Genomic DNA, 23,325 nt, shown 5'->3' with positions numbered 1-23,325 from the left:
ACATTTTCTGAGAACTTAGTTATAGGCTGGCTCATTAGGACACTCCAGGCCCATCCTGTGACTCAGTAATGGAATCATCCATTTCTCCATATCACTTTGGTTCTACTTATATGATATTTGGAATTCAGAATCTGAGTGGTAGGTATGATTGCGCTACTAGGGTATCCTTGCCCTTAGACTTCCTCAGCAAATGGAGCTGGCAAATAGGCAGGGCCAACACACACACATATTCAACCCTATGTGTCTGCAGGTTCCACATCCAGATCCAACAAACTGCACATGAAAAATATTTTTTAAAAATTCCATAAAGTTCCAAAATGCAAAACTTAAATCAAGCACTACATAGAATATGCAAATGAAGTGACATGTTAGCACTGTAATAAGTGTTATAAGGAATATAGAGATGGGAAGATGTGCACAATTTATAGGTAAATACTACATACCATCATGGATTTGGGCTTCTGCAGTGGGATGGGGTCTTAAAACTAACCCCAGTGACTATTGAAAGTTAACTGTTTGTCTATTTTGTGACTATTGAAGGTTAACTGTTTGTCTGTTTCTTTGTCTCCATTAACTATCATGAGTTCATATATTATGTCAGTCATTTCTCTTCTGTATTTGTTAATTCCCCTCTGCAGTAGTGAGAGACCTGACTTTCATGATCCCTAAGGTATTCATTTCATTTCTTAGTCCTCCTATAGGTTACTAATTTCCTCAGCCTGCAAGCCACTGCCTAGACCCAGCCCTGCTGGACACCCAGTGCATCAGAAGAATCCTTATCCTGGCCCCACCACATGCCCAGTGAGCCAGCTGAATCCTCAGTCCTGGCTCTGCCAGATGCACTGGCCATGCTGGCCAAACCCGTGGCTTTTTAAACTTAGATGGAATTATAAGCAAAACTTGAGACAGTCTTTCCTAAAATTCAAAAATAAAGCCATTAAAGCTTTTAGTTATTTGACCATCCTCTACTTCTAATTCTTATTCACAGACTGGTGTGGTAGCACTTGTTTAGATACTGCTTTGTAACTAATGCTACTTATAAGTAGTCTTAGCTTTTCCTTTGTGAAATATCATATTAACAGTCACTTACTAAAGCACTCTGTGTCTTCAGAGAACAAGGGTGAGCTCTAGGACAGCTGAAGTTGCCTTTTGGCTTGGGAATTCCCTGTGACTGGTCAGAATTGAGGTGATATACAAAAATCAAATATTATAGTATATGCCTTAAGTTGGCAATCAACCAACCTGCCTACATAAATTCTTTTCTCAGCTTGATCTAACAATAAAAAAGATTTAATTTCTGCTAGAAGAACTAAGGAAATAATAAGTAGGGAAATTGTTTGCTTTTTCCATTTCCTAGTCTATTTGATCTGTTTTTGGTTTTACTCTTTTCTTTGCCACCACATTTTTACTCTCTTAGTTACTTCCTGATGTTTGGTATTCTGCATATAGGCAGCACTTGGTTATTTTCACAAGTGGAGGTGGACCAACTGGGTTAGAGTACTAGATGGTCCAAGTTATGTTTGTGTTTGTATTGACTTTGATGTCTACATATTGGTCCATTTAGTATGTGGATATCTTTCTACTGAATCTCTCAGTAGTTCCAGGATTCTCCTCCCTCTGTGAAAATGCCCTTGGGTCCCATGGCTATATAAAAGAGAGAGAGAGAGAGAGAGGGAGAGAGAGAGAGTGAGGGAGGGAGGGAGGGAGGGAGGGAGAGAGAGTGGGCGGGGGGGGGAAATCTGGCCGAGTATCTCAGGAATCTTGATTCAATTGCTTTACATTGCAGCCTCTCAAAATATCATCTAATGATGAAAAGTCTTTGCAAAGTGGAAATGGTAATGACTTTTACCTTTTGTATCTTCTTTAACCCTCTCTAAATTTTAGCCTTCTCCCTCCACAAAAACTTTGTCACTAAATGACCATCTGTTATCCAGTGACCCAGGGAGCAGCTGTTGATATGTCACCTGGAAATTCTGCCTGATGTTCCTGTCTTCCCAGGGGCTTCTGGCATCAGAGGAGTCACATTGTAAAAGTTCTGTATTTGCTGTGGACAATCTAAGCATGGGAATAGTGTGACACATCTAACCTTCCTCCTTCCAAAATGTATATCCATAGCCCAAAAGCAAGCCTCTTCCATGACAGACATTCTGCACCTCTGATGGGAAAATGAATGACAGATACAAGAAGTTTGTTAACACATGCACCAAAAGATATCTGCCAAAAAAAAAAAAAAAAATACCAGACATGCCAAAGTAAGGATAATGTAAAATATAGGAAATATTAAAAGTTTCACATTAGGATCTTAAAGGATGTTAGAGATTTCTGACAGGGAAAGCCAAGGAGAAACAAAGAACAAGGGTTCTGGCCATTTCTTCATGAGATAAATATGTTTGCTGTTTTGTTTGTTTGGTATTGTGTGTATGTGTGTCATTGTCGTTGTTCTGAAACAAGGTCTCATTTTGTAGCCCTGGCTGGTCTAGAACTTGCTGTGTAGTCCAGGCTGACCTTGAATTTGTGGTGATCCTCCTACCTCTGCCTCCTAAGTGTTGCCACTATAGGCATGGATCAGCATGCCTGGCCTATTATTTTAATGGTTTTGAAATCATCTGCTTTGTTCTGTGGTGACTGATTGTTAGTAACCAACAGAAAGAGTAGGGTTTTTTTTTTGTTTGTTTGTTTGTTTTTTTACTCAGCACTGGAGGAACATCTTAGTTTTCCTCCCATGGTCCATCCTGTAGTAGAAATAGATCTTCCAGGATAATAACAGCTTTATTTCACAATTCAGCAAGGAGTAAACTTATTAAAAAGAGCTGATTAGCTTTATTAAAACACTGGAAAAATAAACAAAATATTTTTAAAAACAGTGCCAGTTAAACCCAGCATACATCTTTAATCCCAGCATTTGGGAGGCAGAGGTAGGAGGATTTCTGTGAGTTCAAGGCCAGCCTGGGACATAATAGTGAATTCCAGGTCAACCTGGGCTACAGTGAGACCCTACCTCAAAAAAATACATACATAAATAAATGTGACAGTGTATACAAGGCAGTTCTGATCTAGTCACCCAGAGACACCGTCAATGGATAGGATACCTAGAAAGAGTGTGAGGTAGAGAGAACTCCTACCAAGATAAGTATGAAAATAGAGAGATGTGAGAATCTTAAGTTTATTCTATTTGGGTGAAGTTCTCAGACATGTGGGGTTTGTATTTCAGATATTCAGTAGTGTCTTTAAGTGTCGATAATATTTAGAACATACAGTTGCTGTTGACTCATATAATTTGTGTCTTCCTGTCCAGGAGTTTACTAACTCAGGTGTAGATACTCAATTTCTTGAGTAGTTTTGGTTTATAAATTGCTAACACCTCAGTTAAGGCAAGACGGTTAACTACCTTCTCTAGGCATACCAGCTAGTGAAATGGTTACTATAACAGGAAATCATTTTTTAAAATTTATTTTTTATTTATTTAGAGAAGGAGAGAGAAAGAGTACTGTGTTAGCTTTCTGTCACTATAACAGACTACTAGAGATAATTAATATATTAACAGAAAAGGTTATTCTGACTTGAGGCTTTGTGGATTTCAATCCCTGATCCAGTGGCCAGCATTGCTTTGGACTATGGTTAGTACCATCATAATAGCCAGTGTGTGGCACAGCAAAACCCCTCACCTCAGAAGCCAAGTAGAATAAGGGAATAAGGAGAGAGTTGAAGTCTACAATTCCTTTCAAGGGCACATACCCAGTAACTAAAAATCTTCTATTATCCCCCATCTCTCAACTCAAACTCTTATAGCACAAGGAAATAAGGAGAGAGTTGAGGCCTACAATTCCCTTCAAAGGCACATACCCAGAAACTAAAAATCTCCCATTATCCCCCATCTCTCAACTCAAGCTCTTGACTTGAGTGCCTGGCACATGGGCACTTACTGTAATTGCATTATCTAGTCAGTATCTAGCAAAGTCAGAATTCAGACCACCAGGGTTGTGTGACTTAAAAGACCCCACTTTTTTCCAATACATGGTCCCTGTCCATCTTGGAACACATAGTCCCGCAAAGGAACAGACTAAATGACTCTGTTGTGCAGAACCTGTAACTTTGCCAGAGGAAGCAGAAACAAGGTGCTTTCTTCCTTGGGAAAGGTTCCTACCTTTCCTCACTGAAAGTTGGCAGCTTGTGCTAGTGAACATTGCACATGCAGGCCAAGAAAGAGGTCAAAGTTTTGTGTACTGGGAAAATAAAACTACAGTATAGGGCACCCTTTCTTTCAAAGTGGTTAAAAAGCCAATATCCAGGAAGTAGAAACTCTCAAGACATTGTAGGTGGAATAACTCTGTGATCTCTTTGGAGAAGAATTTGACAATAATTCATAAATTTAATTTGCACACATTCTTTAAACCAGCAGTTTCAATTCTAGAAATGTGTTCTACAGGTATGCAATCATATATGCCCAAAGAACTGTGCATTGTTATATTTATATTTGTATTGTCCACAATGATTCAAGGTTAATAGCAAACTTAAATAGAGTAGGGACTAATTCAGGGTATTAATCCTGAAATTGAATACTATGCAAGCTTAAAAATTAGGCACAATAAATATCTTAATTAGAAAAAATGGTGCTCATGAAAAAAGAAGCCCCATGTATCCCTGTTTTATTTGTATGTTACAAACTGTGGGAGAATTCACAGGAAGATCACAGCAGTGGGTGCCTTTAAGAAGTAAAGTTATAGAAAAGATAAGAGATAAATACTTTCTACTGTCTGTCTCTTATATCATTTGAGGCCTTACCAAGAGTCTGTATCACCTAGTCACAACTAATAACTTAATAAATATTTAATCTCACTGTATAAATAGGTTTGGATTCAGATTATTTGAGAGACAGAAATAGATAGATAGATAGATAGATAGATAGATGGATGGATGGATGGATGGATGGATGGATGGATGGATGGATGGATGGATGGATGGATGGGTAGATGGGTGGATGGAAGGAAGGAAGGAAGGAAGGAAGGAAGGAAGGAAGGAAGGAAGGAAGGGGGAAGGGGAGAAGGGAAAGAAGAAGTAAGGAAGGGAGGAAAGAAAGGGCACACCAGGGCCTCCAGCATCTGCAAATGAACTCCAGACACATGTGCCACCTTGTGCATCTGGTTTACATTGTACTAGGAAATCAAATCTGGGTCCTTAGACTTTGCAGTCAAGTGCTTTAACCATTAAGCCATCTCTCCAGCCCTGGATTCAGATTTTTAATTAGTAGCTCTTAATTTTAAAATTCACAAGAAAGGGCTGGAGAGATGGCTTAGCGGTTAAGGTACTTACCTGCAAAGCCTAAGGACCCATGTTCGACTCTAGATTCCTTGTAAGCCAGATGCACAAAGGTGAGGCAAGTGCGAAGTTGCACATGCCCAGTAGGTTGCAAAAGCATCTGGAGTTCAATTACAGTGGCTGAGGCCCTGGCAAACCAATTCTTTCTCTCTCTCTCTCATTCTCTAAAAAAATGTTTTAATTAAAAAATTATGAGAAATTTGCAAGCATACTATGAAAAAAGCCATTTAATTTCTTGTCAATTATTTTGTTTTACTTGTTTCTAAGCTTCTCTTATTTACTTATTTTATATATGCATATGATTCTGTTTTTAACTATTTAAGGATAAATTGGAGACATCATAACCTATTACCACTAAGTAAGTCAAGGCATGTTTCATAAATAGGATAACCTCTTAACCATAGTGCAATGGTAAAAAAAAAAAAAAAAAATCAGGAAATGAAAGCTGGGCATGGTGGCACGTGCGCTTTCCAGGTGTTTTGTCCATTGTCTTAGTTCTGGTTGTCTGACATTTGCTGTTAGGTTTAAGTTCCCTGACTGGGGCTGCCACCGTAATGATGGCTGTCCCTTTCTAGCATCTTACTGGAAGCCCTGCTGTCCTGTGGCTTCTCAGCCTTGAGGCACACCCAACTGCCTTGAGGCCATGAGCTCATGCTTTCTTCTCATTTAACATTAGGAGCCACCAATTTCTGTCATTATATTTTAGAGTTCTAAAATGTTCAGAAGTAGTGTACACAGACCCAGCTCCTTGCTTCTTACAAGTAGTTAATTAGGAATATGCATTGGTGGTATTTTACATCTTTATTGCTAGATCATTCCAATAGACTCGACTCTCTCTTTACTACTGGAAAAATTCTTTAATCAAATTAGAAAACTTGTACTGGAAACTTCACAGTTTAAAGACTTGTAAATTCTTGGGGCTGGAAAGATGGCTTAGTGGTTAAGGTGTTTGCCTGCAAAGCCAGAGGACCTCGTTCTATTTGCTAGGACCCACATAAGCCAGATGCACAAGATGGTACATGTGTCTGGAGTTCATTTGCAGTGTCTGGAGGCCCTGGTTTGCCCATTCTCTCTCTCTCTGTCTTTCTGTCTCACTTTCTCAAATATAAATAGTCAATAAATAAAATTTAAGACTTGTAAATTCTTAAAATTCCTCCAAAACTACTCATTACCCAAATCTGTATTAACCTAGGTTGTCTGGTGAGACAGAATCTGTAGGATGTGAACACATGCACACTCACCAGTGCCTTATACTTAAAGAGATTTTCTGCAAGGCACACCAGCTTTGCAATTACAGGAGCTCAGAAGTCCATGAGCTGCATCTGGCAAGCAGGAGACCTTGAAAAAATGATGGCATAGTTTCTGCTTGAGTCTGAAGACCTGAGGACCAGGAGAGCTGATGGTATCAGGTCCACTGCAAGTCATAAGGCAAGAGAAATCTAGTGTCCCAGCTCAAACACAGGCAGAAAGAATGCTTTGAGTACATTGTTCTCTGTAGCTCTTTCAGCAATTGGAATGAGACCCAGCCACACTGAGGGCAGTATGCTTTGTTCAGTCTCTAATTCAAATGTCAATTCCAAAGACTCTACTGATATATCAAGAATACCATTTAGTTCAATATTTGGGCACCCTAGGACCCTATTAAGTTGATCAAACATGAAATTCATCATCACAAACTTGTCATTTTGCTCCAATATTAATGATACTAATTTTAGTTACTTTGTTTAAATGGTCACAGACTTTTCTCTACTATAAAGTTGCCATCTTTCCCTTTATAATTAAATATTAACTTGTGGATAGATGCTGTGTAACTATCCTGTTCTTTGTCATATTCTTCTAATGCGTGTCATTTCTTCTATATATGTTCCTTGGCAGTTACCTTATAAATGAGTTTTTCTCCAGATGTACAAAGTGGTGCATGCATCTTGGGTTTGTTTGCAGTGGCAAGAGGCCCTGGTGTACCCATTGATTCATTCTCATTCTCTCTTTCTTTCTCATCCCCACTCCCTGCTTATAAATATAAAGAAAAAAAAATTTAAACAAGAGCTTTCTTTCTGTCTTAACTAGGTCCTTCATGCATACATATGCATATGTCAGTCTGGATTCTTATTGTACTCAGTGGATTATAAATTGTAATTGGCATTATTTATGTTCATGCTCATGTCCCAGATGGTTCCCAGTAGAAGCCCATTTAAGTTGTCATTCTTTAAACACTTCTCTCTCTGGTTCCACAAGATATTCCAGATTCATCTTGTGGTTCCCTGTCCAGTGAAGGCCATCAGCTTATTTCTATGGAGCCACAAGTCCCATTTAGATAAGGATAGAATTTTCAAGCTGACATTTAGATGTTGTGCCTTTTCAGCACTCTTGAGTAGATAGTTACGAAATGCTTACACATGCATACACTAACCCCATTTTTATGAGACCCCCCACTTCAGTTTAACCCACTTACTTTACACCGGAGTTGAAAACCTAGTCTCAGAGATTTGAGCTGGAATAGGTACCATTTAACTTATTTTTCTGGGACAAAATTTTCTATGAAGTAGTCCACATAAAGAGAAGACTATGATGTTTTCTGTAGTGACATGAAGATATAGTCCATCTTAATTGGGTGACATTTTTCTGTTTTATTCCTCTCATCCACTTGAAAGTCATAAGTTAAAGGAGACTAAGTGTGTAAGTAGGGAAAAAAATGATGGTAGGTGATTTATGGCTATCCACAACTGGTAGTCTGAATGTTGTCTATAAATAGGTTGCAAAACTATTCCTGAGGTCTGTGAATGTAGCTCAGTGGTAGAATGGTTGCCTTTGTGAAGCCCAGGGTTTAATCTCAAGTACCGCAAAACAAACAAAACCATTCCTGAAAGAAAACCGCCTTTTAGTGGGCTAAAGGAACCCATTCATTCATTGTTGTTTATATTTATCAAATATTTACCATCCCTTGCTAATAATGCACATTATACTGCATGCTGCAGATAAGACAATGAACAAGGTAGGAGTGGTCTCAGATTCCCTAGAGACAAGACAAAAAATATTTGTAATAACTACTCTGAAGAAAGCAAGCAGTGTGGGTTTAAGATGGGAAAAGAACACGTGTTTCAGGCCAGAGCACACAGTAACGAGGTAGGTGACAGGACATGGGTCACTATCGGGGTGTCAGATTGAATTGAATTTGTGGTTTCCCACTGCAAAGATTGAATGCCAGGAATTTGCAGATTTCTATTTTGATCTACAGTGTAGGGAGACTATATTGGAAGGAGGTTCATAGTGGTATGAGCAGACATGTAAAGACAGCACCTATAATAGGGACTTCAAATTTTTGTTAGAACCGTTTACTACCAAGTCACTTTGACGTGTATGTTGTTTGATTTATGCTTCTCTCATTGTAAGAGAGGTTGATACATGTTTTCATAAAATTTATTTTGGTATAACTAGTTGCATTTCTAGGGTTGCTATGGAAGTTTTTGTCTAAAACCAAGGTGTCAGCAAGACCAAGCTTCCTCTGAAACCTACAGGAAACAATCCTTGATTGGCTCTTTCTAGCTTCCACTGGACAGGCTAATACAGTCCTTGGTTTCTTGACCTGAAACTGCTTTATCCAGCTCTATCTCTGTCATCATACAGTGTACACCTGTCTACATTTCCTTTTATAAGGACACCAGTCATGTTGGATTAGGGTGAACCCTAATGGCCTCATCTTGATTACATCTGTAAAAACCCTGTTCCAAAGTAAGGTAATATTCACAGATAGTGATGGTTAAGACGTCAACATATTGTGTAGGGAACACAACTTAATGCCCCACACTAATGCTTTATGCTTTTGCTGCAAGCCCATTTGCTAACATTCATTGGCATTTTTAATTGATACACTTAATGTTTTGAAATTCTACTACTATCAGAGAAACGAATTTATGACTTCCATTATCTTTCACTTCTATAATTTTCTTCATCATATATGAAGTTTGTTTTTTCATTTTATGTGGCTTGCTTTCTCTAAAACCTATTTTTCTTATCTCCATTTTCCCCATTTATCCATTCTTCTTTTAATATCTTTCAGCGAGGCCTTCATTACTATGGATTTTGTTATTCTTTTGCTATTCTTTATCCTTTTTCTACCCCCTCCCTCCCTTTTGTTGTTGCTTTTTTTTTTTTAAATATGTTTTTTTTTAATTTTTATTTATTTATTTATTTGAAAGAGACAGACACAGAGAGAAAGACAGATAGAGGGAGAGAGCGAATGGGCGCGCCAGGGCTTCCAGCCTCTGCAAACGAACTCCAGACGTGTGCGCCCCCTTGTGCATCTGGCTAACGTGGGACCTGGGGAACCGAGCCTCGAACTGGGGTCCTTAGGCTTCACAGGCAAGCGCTTAACCGCTAAGCCATCTCTCCAGCCCTTGTTGTTGCTTTTGAGATAGCATCTCACTCTGTAACTCACGTTTGCCTCAAACTCATTGCCTTCTTCCTGCCTCAGTCCCCCAAATTGTCAGGATTAGAAACATTAAGCCACTATACCTATTTCCTTTCCTTTAAAGCTGTTCCAGTGTCTTGTTTATTTTTATACCATTTGTTTCTTTATTAGTTGTGTACATACTCAGTGTGTAAACAGCACATCTTGGTACCATCCTTACCTTCATCCTTGTCCTTCCCCCCTCCTCAGGGACCCACCTCATTGGGGATGCCAGTTACCCCACGGAGATTGTGAGTTGTGCATTGTGAGGGTAGCCTTCAATTATGTTGTTGTTGCTATTTTGATATTTTGTTTATTTTAAAAAATGATTTCAAGCAGGATTTCTCTTTTAAAAATTATACCTTCTTTTATATTTTGTTTTAGACGAATATATATTTATTGCATTATTTCCTTTAGTACAGATGTTTTTTATAACATTTCATTGTGGATGAGAATTATTTTAATGATGGGAGAATTTTTATTATAATATTTTGTTGTAATATTACAATATTGTAACAATATTTATGTTTGAGTTTAGAATGTGGGTTAGCACCATTAGTATTATGTATGTTAGAGTAATAATATGAAGAGAAGATGTCACAAAAAAGTAGAGTTTAAATAAAATCTAGTTAAGACATACTACTAGTATGTAATTTGAAATTTATAAACATATATATAAAACATGGCATTTGATGTATATATGATATATACATATATGCTTGATAATGTATATAACTTGCATAAATCATACATAAATATGACTGTGTAATATATAAAGTTCAAGTATGTATCTGTACATAATTTTATATATATTTAATATGTATATTATACCTATTTTATATATGATAGATCATTTAACAATTGTATATTATTGATTTTAAAGTTATTATGAGATATTGTACAAATTTCTTGTGATACTTTCTTTTTTTTAATTTTTATTAACATTTTCCATGATTATAAAATATATCCCATGGTAATTCCCTCCCTCCCCACCCCCACACTTTCCCATTTGAAATTCCATTCTCCATCATATTACCTCCCCATTACAATCATTGTAATTACATATATACAATATCAACCTATTAAGTATCCTCCTCCCTTCCTTTCTCTACCCTTTATGTCTCCTTTTTAACTTACTGGCCTCTGCTACTAAGTATTTTCATTCTCACACAGAAGCCCAGTCATCTGTAGCTAGGATCCACATATGAGAGAGAACATGTGGCGCTTGGCTTTCTGGGTCTGGGTTACCTCACTTAGTATAATACTTTCCAGGTCCATCCATTTTTCTGCAAATTTCATAACTTCATTTTTCTTTACCGCTGAGTAGAACTCCATTGTATAAATGTGCCACATCTTCATTATCCACTCATCTGTTGAGGGACATCTAGGCTGGTTCCATTTCCCAGCTATTATAAATTGAGCAGCAATAAACATGGTTGAGCACGTACTTCTAAGGAAATGAGATGAGTCCTTTGGATATATGCCTAGGAGTGCTATAGCTGGGTCATATGGTAGATCAATCTCTAGCTGTTTTAGGAACCTCCACACTGTTTTCCACAATGGCTGGACCAGATTGCATTCCCACCAGCAGTGCAGAAGGGTTCCTTTTTTTCCACATCCCCGCCAACATTTATGATCATTTGTTTTCATGATGGTGGCCAATCTGACAGGAGTGAGATGGAATCTCAATGTAGTTTTAATCTGCATTTCCCTGATGACTAGTGACGTAGAACATTTTTTTAGATGCTTATATGCCATTCGTATTTCTTCCTTTGAGAACTCTCTATTTAGCTCCATAGCCCATTTTTTGATTGGCTTGTTTGATTCCTTATTATTTAACTTTTTGAGTGCTTTGTATATCCTAGATATTAATCCTCTATCAGATATATAGCTGGCGAAGATTTTTTCCCATTCTGTAGGTTGCCTCTTTGCTTTTTTCACTGTGTCCTTTGCGGTGCAAAATCTTTGTAATTTCATTAGGTCCCAGTGGTTAATCTGTGGTTTTATTGCCTGAGCAATTGGGGTTGTATTCAGAAAGTCTTTGCCAAGACCATTGTGATACTTTCTTGAAGTATATTCTTTAATATTGTGGTTCAACAAATTATCTTACCCAAATGGGCTCCATCGTAAAATGAATTTGGAAAATCCCATTCCTTATATATCTTCTTGATGAGTTATGAGCATGCCAACCTCTACAAATCATTAAGGATTCCCGAGCCTAAACAATGGTACCAAACTGCCTGTATTTACTGAAAAGAAAACTAATAAATTAAATTTTAAAAAAAAAGCTAACAATAAAAAAAAAGAAATCAATTTGGATACTAGTTAGCCCAGTGATATCAAGCCTTTTTTTTCTTTTCACAATTTTTATTAACCTTTTCCATGATTATAAAAAATGTCCCATGGTAATATCCTCACTGCCCCCCCCCCTGCACTTTCCCCTTTGAAATTCCATTCTCCATCATATTACCTCCCCATCTCAATCATTGTACTTACATATATACAATACCAACCTATTAAGTACCCTCCTCCCTTCCTTTGGGATGAGAATTCTTGATCTATCATCTCTTTATCAAATTCTTTGCCCACAGGCCACAGAGGTGGCTCAGTGGGTAAAGTGCTTGCTGCACAAGCCTGAGGACCTGAGTTTGGATCCCAGCACCCATGTAAAAGCTGGGCATGATGGGTACCTGTAACCCCAGCACTGGGAGGCAGAGATGGGGGCATTCCTAAAGCTAAGTAGCTAGCTAGCCAAGCTGAATCTCACTCTGTAACTCATGTTTGCCTCAAATTTAGCATAAGACTTTCTTTCAAAATATAAGATGGAGGGCTGGAAAGATGGCTTAATGGTTAAGATGCTTGCCTGTGAAACCTAAGGACCCAGGCTTGATTTCTCAGTGCTTATGTAAACAGATGCACAGTGTGGCACATGAGTCTGGAGTTAGTTTGCAATGGCTAGAGGCCCTTGAATGGCCAGTCTCTCTCTCTTTCTCTCCCTCTCTCTCAAGTAAATAAATAATATTTTAAAAAATAAAGTGGAAAGCAATTGAAGAAGACACCCAATGTCCACCTTTGCATTCCACATGCATGTCCACACATGCTTATCCACACATGCATGAACATGCATCATACACACACACACACAAATATTTTTAAAATTATTTGCCTTCTTTTTTCTTGTAGCATCCTGTCATGTATTCCATTCTGGTTCACTTTGGTTATTGTCACTCTTAAATAGATGTGGTTCATTCCAGGTTGTGGTGGTTTGATTTAGGTGTCCCCCATAAACTTAGGTGTTCTGAATGTTACGTTCCCAGGTGACAAAGATTTGGGAACTAACACCTCCTGGAGGCAGTGTATTGTTGGGGGTGGACTTATATATGTATTATAGCCCATTTCCCCTTGCCAATGTTGTTGTCTACCTGATACTGGCCAGGAGATGATGTCCACCCTCTGCTTATGTCATTGTATTCCCCTGCTATCATGGAGCTTCCTCTCAAATCCATAAGCCAAAATAAACTCTTTCGCCTTACAAGCTGCACTCAGTTTGGTGTTTTCTGCCAGCAATGCTAACCTGACTGTAACAGTAAAGTTGGTTGGGATTGTTGCTGCTTGAAACCTGACTGCATGGCTTTTTTGGCCCTTTGGAGCTGATTTTTTTTTAGAGGAATGTTGAAGGATTTGAAACCTTGGCCTAAGAGATAATGGACTATTCTGGTTAGAGTTGAAAGACCTGAATGCAGTAAGAACTATGGACTGTGAGGTTTGACTTACGAGGGTGAGAAAGAGCTTTGCCTGGACTGGGCTAGAAGTTTGTGTGAGACACTTGCTGTTATGCCTGTGTCCTAAGAATTTGTGCAGGGTTGCATTGTGTAGAAATTGACTGGTATGAGCAGAGGGGTGTGGCACAGAAGAAAATGAAATCTTTGGATAAAACTGCTGCTCATTCAGCTGCAGTTGAGAGATTATAACCATTGAGATTAGACCAGTTGATGCATTATAATGACAGAAAGAATGCAGATTCTTTTGAAGGAGTGTCCTGTTCTTCAAAGTCTGCTTTATTCCCCGCCCCTGGATTAACAGATTGGCACCCTACCTAGCATTGTGGATTATGAGAAATGCAGGAAAGAAAGGGTCATTGAATTTGCAACAGTCTTGTGTTTTGGAAACTGCCATGGGCAGTGTGAAGCAGGTTTGCTGGATTGCCTGCATGGAGACCTAATGGAGACATGAGGATGGTCTGTGGGTTGCAGTGGAGACCCAGTGGAGATGCCGGGACAACAAGATGGCTGCTAAAGAGAACTGCAGGATCCAGATGAAGTTTTCTAGGACTGAGAGTAGCCTAGCTAGGGGGTTGGAATTGGTACTCCAGAGAGTTGTTGCTGGTTAGAATTGTTAGACTTGGAGGATTGACAGTGGTTAGTTGTTGTTAGACTTGGAGCTACAGAGTTTGGTGTTTGCCTTGGTTGTTTTAAATCTTGTATTGGTTAAATATTTCTTTGCTGTGTCCAGTGCCATCTTTTGCAGTGTGAATGTTTATTTGGGCAGATTTTTTTTTTTATTGTTTGTATACATAGTGTGTATACAGTCATGTTGGTACCCTCATTAGCCTCTTCCCTGTCTTCCCCACTCTGAAGGGACCCTCCTTGTTGGGGAATGTGGATCGTGCATTGTGGGGTTACCCATCAATTATGGGGAAGATATGGCTCAGTTGAAAGATCTCAGACTATGGGAATGTTTGGACATAATTAGGATTGATAAAACTATGAAGACTTCTGCCAGGCGTGGTAGCACACACCTTTAATCCCACCACTCAGGAGGTGAAGGTAGGAGGATCACTGTGAGTTCAAGCCAGCTTGAGACTACATAGTAAATTCTAGGTCAGTCTTGGGCTGGAGCAAGACCTTACCTCAAAAAAAAAAAAAAAAAAAAGGGCTGGAGAGATGGCTTAGCGGTTAAGCGCTTGCCTGTGAAGCCTAAGGACCCTGGTTCGAGGCTCGGTTCCCCAGGTCCCACGTTAGCCAGATGCACAAGGGGGCGCACGCGTCTGGAGTTCATTTGCAGAGGCTGGAAGCCCTGGCGCGCCCATTCTCTCTCTCTTCCTCTATCTGTCTTTCTCTCTGTGTCTGTTGCTCTCAAATAAATAAATAAATAAATAATTTTTTAAAAAAAGGGAAAAAAACCACTATGGAGACTTTTAAAGATGGACTGAATGCATTGCATTTTACACCATGAATGGTTATCAGCTTATGGGGGCCAGGGTGGAATGTGGTGGTTTGACTCAGGTGTCCCCCATAAACTTAGGTGTTCTGAATGCAAGGTTCCCAGCTGATGGAGCTTTGGGAACTAATGCCTCCTGGAGGCGGTGTCTTGTTGGGAGCGGGCTTATAGGTATTGTAGCCTGTTTCCTCTTGCTGGTGTTTAGCGCACTCTCCTATTGTTGTCCACCTGATATTGGTCAGGAAGAGATGTCCTCCCCTTGCTCGTGCTGTCGTTCTCCCCGGCCATCATGGAGCTTCCCCTCAAGCCTGTAAGCCAAAATTAACACTTTTTTCCCCATAAGCTGCTCTTGGTCTGGTGTTTTCTGCCAGCCATGTGAACATCACTACAACATAGGTTAATTGTCAAAAGATGGTTCTTGAGTGACCAATAGACTGTTGCATTTGGGGTCTGTTATTTCTGAATCTTTTCTCTCAACACTCAGCTGTGAAAGGCAAGTGTCTTGCCTAGCAGGCAAGTCCTCTATGTATGCTGTGGGGCTTCCAGGAGGTGATTTAGCATGAGCTCTTCTTCCCTTATCCACGTCATCTACTGCACAGCAATTGTACAGACTGTTTTTCCTCCACCTCAGCAGTCTTGACAACTAGTCTTTTAAAAAACATCATTTCTGTTCCTATCTTCCTTTAGCCTCTCCTTAGAGCTACTTGGAAGTATATAATAGGACTGAATTTGTTCTTATATCACCTAAATACTGCCATTCTTATCAAAATAAGCTTTGTTTGGATATTTAGGGCCTGTAACTTTAGGAGAAATCTGCTCCAGTCCTGAAACTATAGAGACATATGGTTCACTCCTCGCATCTTCCTCTACTAGTTTTACTTGTCAGAATATTCCACATTTTAAGCTTCTTTTTTTGGAGACAGTCTCACTATTCATGTGTAGCCCTGGCTGGCCTAAAACTCACTATGTAGACCAGGCTGTCTTCAAACTTATAGCAGTCCTCTTGCCTCAACCTCCTGAGTGCTGGGATTAATGATATCCATACCCATCTTATTAAGCTATTTTAATTATTTGGGGAGTTTTTAAGGGATCAAGAAGCCATCAGAAATCATAATAGTGGTGTTGGACTATCAGAAATGACTGCACAGGAAATTCGTACTTAGACTTTTGAAGAACTGAGGGTCAACCTATCAAGCCTGAGGCATGGGAAGAAAAAAACCCAGGAAACAGGTATCCTAGACAGAATGAACCCCAGGATCAAAACCATGAGGTGAAGTCTCCTGAGGAACTGTAACTGGCACAATATGAGAGCTGCAGTGATGAAGACCCAGAGGATAAAGAAGTGTTGTTGGGTGGAAGTGTTGGTTGTTGGAAGTCAAGCAAGGAGGACCCATGTGGGCCTGACCTGTATGCACTGTGATAGAGTTTGTGTGTGACTTTAGGTTTCCTCATTGGAAAGGGTTTGTTGGAATATTTTTTGCCACTGTAGTACAAGGAACTTTAAAAAAAAAATCACATTACTATAATACCCTATTATTAGTTATTCACAGGATTTTCTTGTTCTATTCCTCTTACTTTTTGATTCCCAGGGTTAGACCCATTGCACTGCACAAAGTAGACACTGAATAAGTATTTGAAGCTCATCATAGCAGGTTTACACACAGAGGCCATAAAAATGCTTCCTTGTTTTCTGGGATAGATGCCATCATTCCAGTTGTCTTCTAGCATGATTTCTTGCAGGTCACCCTGCCCAGACAAACCAGGCAGGGGCTGCATTACCTTTCTGCTTACTTCTACCCTAAGGCACCAAAACAAGTGAGTTAGTGTTAAAGTATATATTGGCACCATCTAGTGGTGATTTTGAGACTGAACCAAAGTGAAAGTCTGATAACCAACTTAGAATTTTAAGTAAGAAAGGCTTTTAATATTTTGGTTGCTGAAGCACTGTATTTAATATATTTTGTTGAGCCTCTGCAATTAATTTGAAGTCACTAGTTAGCATGGTGATTATAGTTTATAAAAGGAATGGCTTATATGCCCACTTTTGAGAGACAGTATCACCATGTAGCCAAGACTGCCCTTGATTACTTGATCCTCCTATCTCTGCCTCCCAATACTGGGGTTACTGGCATGGGCTACCACAACAGCTCCTATGCATGTATTTTAATTGTATTTTGCAAATGTGATGCTTTGAGATTTTGATAAACAAGATGCTTTATTTGAACTAATATAGAATTTCAGATGCTATAATAACTGTCTAGAGAGAAGGTACATTATTAAAGTAGAATCTTGGACCAATATTCTATCTCACACATTATCTGCTGTGTCTTCTAATGAGAGTACCTAGCTCATGAAGCAACTTTTTCTTACCACTCTTTTACTCTTTTTAAAAATTTTTCTGTTCGGGCAGTTTTTGAAAACTGAAGAATCCTATCTCTTTCTTTTCCTTGAAGATGCTGGCTTGGCATATGCTGCTTATTTGAAAAGTAAACCAGAAAGATTTGCATAGTGAACCTTGCTTTATAATACTATTGTGGGTCCTTAAATGTAAGTTGTAGAGACATGTTGTTAGTGACTTGCAATCCATTAAAAACTGAAGCAGGACATAACATTTTGATCAATGAATTCACTCCTCATTTATAGGAGCTATTGTGATTTCAATAAGGATGTTAACAAAAATAAAAGTATTTGTCAAAAATGTCTTTCATTCCTGCACATGATGGTACACATCTATAGTCCCAGAACCAGAATTTGGGAGATGAAAGTAAGAGTATCAGGAATTCAAGGCCAGCCTGGACTGCATGAGATCCTAGCTCAAAGCAAACAAACTCAACATTTTATTTATGCAAAGCAAGTGGAAGGATAAGATTAATTATACCTTTAAAAAGAGTACATTCTTAGTCCCAGAGGGATAGATAAAGGGATATAGTTATTACCAATTCCCAGATGGAGAAGCTGAAACACTGGGAGGTCAGATAGCTTTCATAAGGTTCTATTAGGTTTGTAATGTGAGCATTCAGATGTGAAGAATTCCAAAGTCATGCTTTTAGCTACCAATAGGGAGGACAATAGGAAAACCACAATGGAAAAATGCACAGGAAACTTCAATAGCCACTAACTCATCTACTTGATAAAAATCTGTTTTAGTTTATTGTTCACAATATCAGCATCTGTTTATTTCCACTCCTAATTATAGATGACAGCCTTCATTCCAGCTTAAAGGAAGTTTAGAGATTTTTCCCGTTTGGTCCCACATGATTAATTATTTCTCTTTCCCATTGATCATATAGCAGCATGCTTAGAAACAGACTTTCTGAGGACCAGCATTTTGCGTGTGTGGGTACTCCCTTTATTCAGCTCTTGGGAGTGCAATGCAATCTTCCTTCCATATCCACGGTTATTCAACCAACTGCAGATTGAAAATATAACAACTAGTTCAGTGGCATGTACATTGTATTAGGTTTTTGTTGTTGTTGTTGTTGTTTGGTTTTCCGAGGCAGGATGTCACTCTAGAACAGCCTGTCCTGGAATTCACTATGTAGTCTCAGGTGCCTTGAACTCACAGCGATCATAGTACCTTTGTCTCCCAAGTGCTGGGATTAAAGGCGTGTTTCACCACGGCCTTATCTTAAGTCACCTAGAGATGATTTAAAGTATCTGGGAGGATATATATAGGTTTGAGGCAAATACTATGAAATTTCAGATAAGGGATTTGAGCAACTTCAAATTTTGGTGTTTGTGGGATGTCCTACAACCAATCACTCTTATAAATGGATGAGTATGTGTATTTATCTGTGCCTCTCAGGTGTAGTGTGTTGGTAGCAACCACTTGTATAAAAACAATCAAACTGTGGCTCACATTTACTTATACGTGTGGATTATTGTATAAATAGTGGATATATATGTGTAGATATATATATGACATATATGTAGTTTTTATGTTTTATGTTCAGATATTTTCTTTGTGCAAATTCTGTACCTTTATTTACAGTTTCAGTCATAGGGCTTTTGTCCTTTTTCTTTGTTGCTTTGGGCTCCTCCCTGTTGCCTGCATAGTATCCTTCTCATTTCTTCCACCCATGTCACCCCACTGTGCATATACAAGGATGTATTCTTCTCCATCTTCCCATGCATATGTACTCATTTATTAACTGGGTCTCTGTATGGAGGGACATACAAATACAGAAATGTACTGCTTTGTAACTTGTTTGTGGGGGGAGGTGAGATCATATTACATACACCTTTTAAAATACATCTACTTTTCAACCAGCGGAGTCTCATTCCTGAGTTTTTCCCCCAGAAATAAAAGCACTGATTTGTAAGCCTATATGTCTAGAGTGTTTTCTGCAGTATGGTTCATAGTAGCAGTAAGGAAGGAGAATCACAGAATAAATCATGGTATCTATACCATTAGATTCTAGGCACTTAACACAAAAGTCAGTTTGATTTATACCATTCTCTCTGTTATGGATTTTCCTTGCTGACATTTTAGTTTTCAAGAGGGAGAAGAAATAAATATGAGCAGGCCTCTTTATAATTGAGAAATCTGTCTAAGTGAATTTCAAGACCTAATTTAACTTCTTTTTCTTTTCTCTTAGAGCTCTGAGGTTTTTTTTTCCAACTGTTGATTTCTTTTCTCTTCTTATCCTTTTGTATTCTGGAAACAGGAAATATATAGCCTCAAACAAGTTAAAATCTTTTTTTATACCTGGTTTTTAACCCTGACTGACCTATTTTTTTTTTTTTTTTACCAGTGGCATCTTTGAAGAACACTTCAAATTTTGTTTTGCTTCAGATTTTGTTTTTAGACAAGATTTCGCTATGTATCTCAAGCTAGTCTTAAACTCAGTATGTAGTCCAGACTGGCCCCAAACTCACAGCAGTCCTCCTCATCTTGATGCTGGGGTTATACCATGCATGGCTCAAATATGGTCATGTTTGTTTATTTGTCTTTGTTTTTGAGACAAGGTCTGACTTTGTAGTCCAGCCTGGAATTCACTGGCTTCAAACTTAAAACAGTCCTCTTGCCTCAGCCTCTCCAGTGCTGGGATTATCGGTAAGAGCTACTATACCCAGCTCTACCAGCTCCAAACTAAACTTAGAACCAATAAACTATCAGTTCAGAAATTGTTTCTGGTTTACTTGGACTTGCTTGGTGATAAGAAACGCAGGAAAGAAACCATTTCTGTATAAACACAACTACCTCTTCCTTTTCATTTGTTCCCGTACAGATTTGAGAAAGGGCGCATCTACACATTCATTGGAGAGGTGGTCGTTTCTGTGAACCCATACAAGTCATTAAACATCTATGGGAGAGATACAATTGAGCAGTATAAAGGTCGTGAGCTGTATGAGAGACCGCCTCATCTTTTTGCTATTGCTGATGCTGCTTACAAGGCTATGAAGAGACGATCAAAAGACACCTGTATTGTAATATCAGGTATTTGGAGGGGTCTGTGGTTCATCTAATGTCAAATGCATTTAATGTATTTGGTACTCAAGGATTCACACAATTGATAATCCTTTAAAATTTTTTTAAATTTATTTGTGTTCATGTGCACCACAGCCTCTTTCTTTTCTCAGCCTTCAGAACCAAGACTAGAGGGTGATCAGAAATAATATAAATGATTTGATATTACATTTTTGTCCCTATAAAATTGCTTGTTACTAACCTTACAAGTGTGGGGGGGCAGGGAGATGACTCAGTTGTTAAAGACACAGGCTTGCAAAGCCTGTCCACCTAAGTTCAGTTCCCTAGCTTTACACAAGTAAAGCCAAACACCAAAAAATAGTGCATGTGCCTCGTGTTCATTTACAGGGGCTAGAGGTCCTAGTAACCCATATATTCTCTCTCTCTCTCTTTTTCTCTCTTTCCTCTCAAATAAATAAATAAAAATTTTAAAAACTTGAATGAATGAGCAATTACACCAGCCTATAAACTTAAAAAGCAAAAGAATCCCTCTTGACTACCTCATTCAGACATCCCAACATTTCCAGCTACTGATGTTTAGTTTTTATTCTTTGGCATGTTTCCTGGCATGTGCAGGTATATATAGTCACACATGCATAATATAAATACAGACTTGTGGGGCTGGAGAGATGGCTTAGTGGTTAAGTGCTTACCTGTGAAGCCTAAGGACCCTGGTTCGAGGCTCAGTTCCCCAGGTCCCACGTTAGCCAGATGCACAAGGGGGCGCACGCGTCTGGAGTTTGTTTGCAGTGGCCGGAAGCCCTGGCGCGCCCATTCTCTCTCTCTCCCTCTATCTGTCTTTCTCTCTGTGTCTGTTGCTCTCAAATAAATAAGTAAAAAATAGACAAAAAAATTTAAAAAAATACAGACTTGTAGGATATATCTATGATATTAATTTGGTTTTCCAATCAATAGTACGTAGTGTACATATTTGTACTAGAGTTTCTCTGGAACTAATACATTCTCTTGAGGAATTGTGTAGCACTCCATTAAGTAATTGAGCTATAATTTATTTATCCAGTTCTCTATTAATGGGGATATTATCTTGTTTTAAGCTGTAATATGCAGTATAATCTAGAGAGTTATTAAATCTTTGAAGATCATTATAATATTATTTTTGTTATATTACTGTCTCTCAGTATTTCATTGAGAACTTTCTGTAAGTGGAGTTCTTGTCACAAGGCATAGATAGAACTTCTGAATTGATTCTCTCCACCAATACCAGTTATAGCAATGACTGTGCTTTTCTATGATGCATTGTGTTTGGAGCTTGACTGCTTGTTTTTTAATAAAATGAATTGATTCTCTCCACCTGTACCAGTTATACCAATTACTGTGCCTTTATATGATGTGTTGTGTTTGGAGCTTGACAGTTGTTTTTCACTAAAATTACTATAATTTTTTTTTTTTTGGTTTTGAAAAGACTGAATCAGACTATATTGTCCAGGCCAGTCTTAAATTCCTGTGCTCAAGCTATCTTCCTATTTCAGCTTCCTCAATAGCTGGATCTACAGGCACGCAACTTTGACTATAATTTTTTTTAAAGAATTATTTTATTCCCTTTAAGATTAAGACAAATTTCCTGCTGTTAAAAAAAAATGGTTATAGGCTGGAGATATAGCTCAGTTGGTAGAGAGCAGTGGCTTGAAGTACCCAAAACCTTGGGTTCAATCCCCAGTACCACATAAACCAGGTATGTCGGCACACATCTGAAACCATAGCACTTGGAAGGTGGATACAGAAGGATCAGAAGTTCGTCCTTAGCTCCATGGAGTTCAAGGCTAGTCTGAGATACCTAAGACTGTATCATAGAGAGAGAAAGGGGGAAGGGGAGGGGAGGGAGAAAAGAAAGGAGTGTGGGGAATAACATATATAGCTACTGTTTGAATCACCACTTCATTTTGTTTTACTATACTTAGTCATTGTTTAAAATTAAAACATAGTCTAAGGAACTAGTTTACCACAGTTTATCCCTTGATATTTTTCGTCCTTAACTAATTCTTTATTTGTAGCTTATCATTTACTTCTGTTATTGTTTTATTTTTCAACATGGTCAGACCTATTAGAACCAACATAGGACAAAATTACTTAAAAAAAAGAGAGAGAATGCAATACAGATTTAAAATGAGTAACTGATATCAGAATTTTAAGTTCTTCTATTGGCAGTGAGTTTACTCTTGATTTCCATTATAATGTTAAGTCCTGCATAATTCTTCCCACCAGGGGAAAGTGGAGCTGGTAAAACAGAGGCCAGTAAGTACATCATGCAGTATATCGCCGCCATCACCAACCCCAGCCAGAGAGCCGAGGTGGAAAGGTAAGGGCACCTCGGAGACCAGTGTCACTTTCTATATAGACTTGACTAGGCCTAAACTGACATTCATGGAAGTTTTTTTTGTTAGCTGTTTTTTTTTTTTAATTGAAAACAATTTCAAATTATCATATACAGGATTAGGTTTCATTATCTTTTGATGACTAAACTGCTTACCAGTAGGGTGGGGTGGGGGAACCCTCTGAAATACTTGTTCATCCCTTTCTATGTTTGTAGCCACTGTTTTAAGTGTGACCAGCAGAGCTATATGTAATTCACACTAGTAGGTCTTACGTTCAAGCTCTCATAGGTACTTTACTCTGTTTTTAAAACTGTGCTGAGTGAGGTAGGGCCTCTAGAAGGCAAATCTATAGCTTCCTAGCGCTGCCACAACCAGAGCCCGCCAGAGCTGATGGGCGGGCAGTGTTGGGGAGAGAGTGGTTGGGGGAGGGGGGTAAGAATCATTTGTAAAAGGATCACATGCTTCTCTGTGCCAGACTCACAGCCAGCTAGCAGAGCTGGTCAGTGCTCTGTGGAGCAGTCCCACACTGAGGACAGCAC

The 23,325-nt window shown here is 38.7% G+C and overlaps 1 protein-coding gene across 4 annotated transcripts in view; it reads left to right on the top strand.

Moving 5' to 3' along the window:
* The window catches only part of Myo1d (myosin ID), a 394,397-nt gene that overhangs the window by 71,344 nt on the left and 299,728 nt on the right, over positions 1-23,325 (top strand). For all 4 annotated transcript variants that reach the window (XM_045158229.1, XM_045158230.1, XM_045158231.1 and 1 more), the window contains exons 2-3: positions 20,215-20,423; positions 22,677-22,770. In XM_045158229.1, the coding sequence (XP_045014164.1) occupies positions 20,215-20,423; positions 22,677-22,770 (303 nt within the window). The remainder of the gene's footprint in view (positions 1-20,214; positions 20,424-22,676; positions 22,771-23,325) is intronic.

The sequence above is a fragment of the Jaculus jaculus genome, chromosome 9, assembly GCF_020740685.1.
Source record: "Jaculus jaculus isolate mJacJac1 chromosome 9, mJacJac1.mat.Y.cur, whole genome shotgun sequence".
In the NCBI taxonomy this organism is placed as follows: domain Eukaryota; kingdom Metazoa; phylum Chordata; class Mammalia; order Rodentia; family Dipodidae; genus Jaculus; species Jaculus jaculus.
This window is presented reverse-complemented; position numbering and strand designations above follow the sequence as displayed.